This window comes from Merops nubicus, unplaced genomic scaffold, assembly GCF_000691845.1.
Source record: "Merops nubicus isolate BGI_N331 unplaced genomic scaffold, ASM69184v1 scaffold7483, whole genome shotgun sequence".
In the NCBI taxonomy this organism is placed as follows: Eukaryota; Metazoa; Chordata; class Aves; order Coraciiformes; family Meropidae; genus Merops; species Merops nubicus.
The window spans coordinates 5,977-11,576 of NW_008600881.1; the positions used below are offsets into that span (position 1 = coordinate 5,977).

The following is a 5,600-nucleotide window of genomic DNA, read 5'->3' on the forward strand; positions in this document are numbered from 1 at the left end:
AACTTGGGTAGGAGCTGCAGTTTCTGGTCCCAATTGCAGAATGGTACGTTGTGAGAGCTGCTCAGCCTCTGAGCAGGGATGAGAAGCAGGACGAGGCTGGGAGTGCAGAACTCAGGGGAGGTGTGTGGAGGTGCCCGTGGTTCCTCACCTGCAGCGTTAGCACCAGTCCTGCTCACACCTGGCAGCCTCCACCTGCCCTTTGCACGGACTTTGCTCTCTCCTGATATTTCAAGGTGAGTAGCTGTGAAAAGACCTGTTAGGTGTTGAGTAGAGGTCAACAGAAGGAAACAAATGCTACTTGATATTGCATCTAGCAGAGAGTGGAGACAACCCTGAGCTGGCGGAGCATAGTCAGGGCTGTGAGGGGCGAGTAGCAGTCAGCAAAGACGTACACCAGCTCCTGTGTGAAGGAACAGATCACAGGAGATCTGCTGTGGAGCACCAACAACAGAATAAACCACAGCCAGCATACAGTAATTCCACAAGTACAGTCCCGCAATTAGCATCTGCTGTATCTGCAGGGATATGTTCTAGAGTGACAACCCAGCCTCCTATGCCCTGCAAGAATAGACCTGATACAGTGGTAGAGCCGAGATACCAGATGGAGGGAAGGGGGTTGGCATAAAGGCATTTTTTGCAAAGACCCTGCAGAAACTTGACGTGGTTTGCAAGAGTTAAGAGCACAAAGTGGTTTTGCAGCATTAGGAGGTGAGAGGCCCCCAAGAAGTGAGTGCATTCATGATAAAGGGAGGTTGCTGAGAAAGAGAAAGCTGCTGCTGGGCATTTTAGAAGCTTCTGTGTTATCTTTCCCAAACACGGAGATTTCGTTAGGGCTTAGCTTTTATTTGCCCTTTCCTGCTCTCAGTTTCTCACCACAATGATCTTCCTTCTGCACCCAGCAGAGGCCATACGATGCTGACGGACCATTCCCTCTGAACTGCTCTCTCTCATGTGTCCTCTTGTGAGGTACCCCTCATCAGTTCCTCAGCCTTCAGTCCTCAGAAGATCCCTGCTCTCCAGACATGTTTCTGGGGGAAACTGCAGCCGTTTGCAGGGGTCTGGACAGTGTCGATCTCCCAGGCACAGCCTGCATTGCAGGAGTCCTGCCACCCCAAGGGAGGGTGTGGAAGACAACTCGTCCATCCCAGAATCCACCCTGGCTTGGCTCACCAGCACTGTGTAAGTGAGTACTGGCCTTCTAGTTGCCAGGGGTTTGCATTTGAAGGGTGAAGGGGGGCTAATGAGCCACAGGTCTTGTCTCAAGACAGACTACTAAAATGGGGAGAAAATCTAGAGGGAGAAATTTGGCCCTGCATAAAAAGGGGTCACCTGGGAAGTTTCTGGAAGGGATGCAGCAGCTGTGCTGGTTCTAGGTCTGCCCCAGGGAGGGCAAGCAGTCCAGGCCATTCTCTGACCCAGCCGAGGAGTCCCGGGAAGAACGGCCCTGGAGGAAGCGGATTATTTTGTCGATCGTAGCCTCCTGGTACTCGTGGGACCACCTGTGTTCAAGGGGAAAATTTAATTTTTCCATTGTGCACAATGCCACCAGATAGTTCAGTTTGTTTGGGCCAGGAGCCAGAGACCCCCATCCTCCACCTCAGCTCACTAGGAGCACCCATTTTCCCCATGGTTTCACTAGGAACACTGGATGCTGCAGGAAAGCCCTTTCTCCTGTGCCCTGCCAGGCTGGAGTGCTGTGAGGAGTTGTGATGCCAGCCTGGAGGAAGCAGGAGGTGAAAGGAACCAGGTCGAGCTGTGAAACCTGCCAGCAGCGATGGGATGGTCAACTCTGGTACCCAGAGGAGCCCCGAGAACCAAGACAGCAGGAGGGCTGTGGTGGGGACCTTTGCTCCCTTCATGCTCTGGAGTACCTGAAGTGACTCACCTCCCCTTTGTCCTTTTCTGCCTCCCTCATCTGTTTTTCCCAATTTCCTTGTGCTCTTTGCTACTGTTATGCAAGATGTTCTCTCCAGGTGTCAAGGAACCCCTTGGCACAGGTTCCTCTTACTTACTTGATACCATTGAATTTCAGGACAGCCCTCATGTCCTCGGGAAGTGTTTCTGGGTCCGGCCACTCAAAATGGTCTGTAACAGGTACAATGTTCTTTCCAGAGTTCAGAGCTGTCACAATCTCCTGCAGGAACATGCAAGTGCTCAGGCTATGGCCCGTGTCAGCCCATCACCAGCCCCTTCCTGCTCCAACACCCACCAAGCTCCCACCTGATGGCAACTCCTACCTTGTGCACCCAGTCCTTGCACTCAGGGTCTCCCATGCATTTATCCAGTGCATTTGGAGAGAGCACCAACACAAAATTGCGGGCACTCATGACGCTCTGGATCAGCTTGTCCTCAAACTTCCCTGCCTCCAGCTTCTCCACATCAATGAAGACACTGAAGCCGTGCAGCTGCAGGTGGACCTTCAGCAGGCTGGTGGCAAGACAGGACAGCACCATGAGGAGAGCTGCTGCCAGAACCTTGATTTCATGTGCTCTCCCACCACATCAGTTGAGACACAGTGAGACAGAGGAGCGGATGAAGAGGCTGCCACAGAGAACAGCATGGTCCTTGAGACACCAGCTCCAGCCCAGCCTGCTCACAGGTGCCTGGGCCCATGCAGGAAACATGGGGAGCAGAGATTAATGCCCTGCTGTGATCCCCTCCAGCCCTACGAGCACAGGGTGAGAAAAGGGTGAGTAGGTATCAAAGAGGGATGGGGTGGCAGTGACAGGATTGGGAACCAGCCTGTCCACTGTGCAGCTTGGGGCACATGCTGTCACCATTTGTACTTGCTGCTTTGGGCAGCCTCTCCCTCCTCCCCACCGCAGCCTGCGGCTCTCCTGGCTCCACACTCTTCCCATAACTGGCCACCAGCCTTCGCTCTGGGCTTTGGCCCAGCACCGTTTCGTTGCCCTCAGGACTCACCTGGCCAGCTGGGACCCGCTGCTCCTCCGGTAGCTGATGAATACATCCGTCCCATCAGATGCAGTCTGCAGCGTTATAGGGGAGTGAAGCATCTCTAGGCAGAGCAAACAGCGACCAAAAGTTAAAAACACCCAACGACTCACCCCAAATCACCCTCGGCGCTCACCCCCACCCGCCCGAGGGGCAGCGGGGCCCGCACCCCTTGCAGCAGTGAGGATGCGGACGCGGTGGAAACCCGTGTGGATGTGACAGTCCTCCTGCAGCTGCTGCTCCGTCACCCGGTGCAGGAAGTTGCGGTTGATGCCGCAGGTGAGCAGGTTGTAGGTGTACTGGCGGAACCGGGGGTCGATGCCGCCCAGCCAGTCGGCCAGGTTGCTGCGGTCGCAGGTGGAATAGTTTGCGAAGGTCTTCAGCTCTGTCAGCTCCCGGAAAAACCTGGCGGAGACACATGAGAGCGGGGAGGGGAGGCTGCAGGAGCAGGCAGGGCTTGTGGACGTTTGGAACCCCAGCTTTTATCTGCACAGGAGAGAGTGCAGGTGAAGAAGGAGCTAAAGGAATAGAAAATGAGAAGAGCTGTGTGACTGCAGGAGTGTTGGTCCTCAGAACACACAGGTATGAGGAGCTCAGCTAAGGGAGGAGAAGCTCAGGTAAGTTCTCATCGTTCTGGGTAACTCCCCTGTGGCATAGGTGGTCTCTCCCCATCCCACACCTCTCCCATGTACTGCCCCCACTGCAGGAATCCCTCTGGGACTGCATGCTGTGCTGGAAGAGCCCTTCTGCATTTTGAGGATCTCTGTCCTTGTCTTTGGCAGAAGGAACAGTCACAGACCTTTTCCCTGGCTCTGCCACTGCAGTGATGACTGTGAGAGAGACCAGGATGCTCTGGTGGCAGACCTACCTTTTCCGAGTGATGCTGGAGTCCATCCCCAAATCATCCTCCAGTTCCTCCTCCGTGAGCCTCAGGAGAATGTCCCCATCCACCTGATGGTCCTGCCAAGAGAAATCCAGGCTGGAAAGATCCCAGGAGAAGCTGTTGGGTGAGATGCTTGCATCTCTGCTGCAAGGTGGGGCAAAAGGCCCCATCCAGGTGTCCCTTCCCTGGCCCATAGTCCTACCAGGAAGCTCTGGCAGTATTTGTTGAATCCAATCTGCTGCAGCCATGTCTGCACCTCGCAGGACTTCCAGTTGGGAACCGTGGGCAGGATGCGCCGGGGAACTTCCTCCCCTATCATGCGCAGCACCTTTTTGGCCAGGGAGGAGGTGGTGCTGCTGGTGGAGTAGCACACTACCCTCTTCAGGCTCTGCGTAGCCCCGATCTCACTGAAAATCTGGGGGGACAAAGGAAAGAGGCATCACTTTGCTTTCCCTCCTGCCCCCCACAACCTGTGCCGGGCCAGCTGGGGTACTCGGTGAGCATACAGAGGAGCAAAAGATATCAAGATGCAGTTGTGGCCAGCTCTTCCTTTTTGCACCTCCTTCTTGCAGGCCAGCCTACCCTTTACCTTGGTTTTGTTCTGCCTGGTTTTGATGGCAGCCTCGGTGCAGAGGTAGAAGGCAGCGATGCACTGCGCTTCCAGCCGCGAGCTGTCCAGCAGGGACACCAGCCGCTGCAGGTCGTCTGCTGTCCTGCCCTGGACGTTGTCACTGCTGCCCAGCATCTCACAGGCAAACTGCTCGGGGTCCAGCGAGGCGATGAACGGCTCCACCAGCGCCAGCGTCCCCGAGCGCTCCACCTCCTTCTCGATCTCTTTGTTGGTGGCCAGCACCGTGATGGCCAGGCACGCGTGCAGGCGGATGAGTTCGTCGTCTCTTGAGAACACCAGTGGGAAAAGCCACTCTGCCGTCCTCTTCTCTATCATCAGGCGCTGGTTGGCCTGACCTCCATACATGGCACAGTTGGCCAAGGCCATGGCGCAGTGCCGCAGCACGACGGGGTCTGTCCAGCGGCACCAGTAGAGGATTGCATCCAGGCCTCCATCGGAGATGAGCTGGAAACAGGTCTCCTCGGTGTGTTTGAACATGTGCTCCAGGATACCAGAGACGCTCTGCGCCAGCTGGGGGACATCTCGCTCCTTGGCTAAGTTCAGGATCACACCCAGACCGATCCGAGCGATCCGATCCCTGCAGGAAGGAGAGGCACAGGGAGGTGAGGGGCAGACAGCTGTGCAGGGAGTGAGAACAGTGGCTGGCGTGTGAACTCCCCTGTGCTTCAGTGGCATTTGCCCCTTGACACCCAGATGTTTCCCTGGGTGACACAGCTGCCAGATGTGCTGTCAGGCCACAATGCAGTGAGATGCAACGAGCTGGTGTTGGAAGAAGCTGGAAAGAGCTTGTGATGGGACAGGACATGGGGTGCATAGCTAAGGACCACCATGCCAGAGACTCTCCTGCTCAAGGTAGGATGTGCATAACAATTAACAGTGCAGGGTGGGCTAGAAATAGATCTGCTTAGTCAGCTTTGCTGGGGTGTGTGAGTTGCTTTGTGTTCAGGAGTGAAAACTTGTTTGTCCCTAACCAGGGGTTTCACACCTGGCTGAGCAACCACACCATGGGGGCGTGTGAGAGTTGGGGGTCTGCCTGTCCTGGGATGGCAGTGGGGAGGAAAGCTGGTTATCTCCTCAGTCCTGCGTGCTCCTAGAATAGGACAGCAAGAGCTTGGGTGCTGTGAGGATGGTCTT

At 55.6% G+C, this 5,600-nt stretch overlaps 1 protein-coding gene across 1 annotated transcript; it reads right to left on the bottom strand.

Annotated features, from left to right (window-relative positions):
* Positions 1 to 1,271: 1,271 nt before the first annotated feature.
* On the bottom strand, positions 1,272 to 5,043 carry SARM1 (sterile alpha and TIR motif containing 1; the record flags this gene model as incomplete). The annotated part of the gene is made up of 8 exons (XM_008937809.1): positions 1,272 to 1,499; positions 2,013 to 2,134; positions 2,238 to 2,427; positions 2,923 to 3,016; positions 3,122 to 3,357; positions 3,821 to 3,912; positions 4,038 to 4,250; positions 4,425 to 5,043. Coding segments are annotated over 8 exons (1,696 nt in total), but the record flags the coding sequence as incomplete, so codon positions are not given.
* Between the last annotated feature and the right edge of the window lie 557 nt (positions 5,044 to 5,600).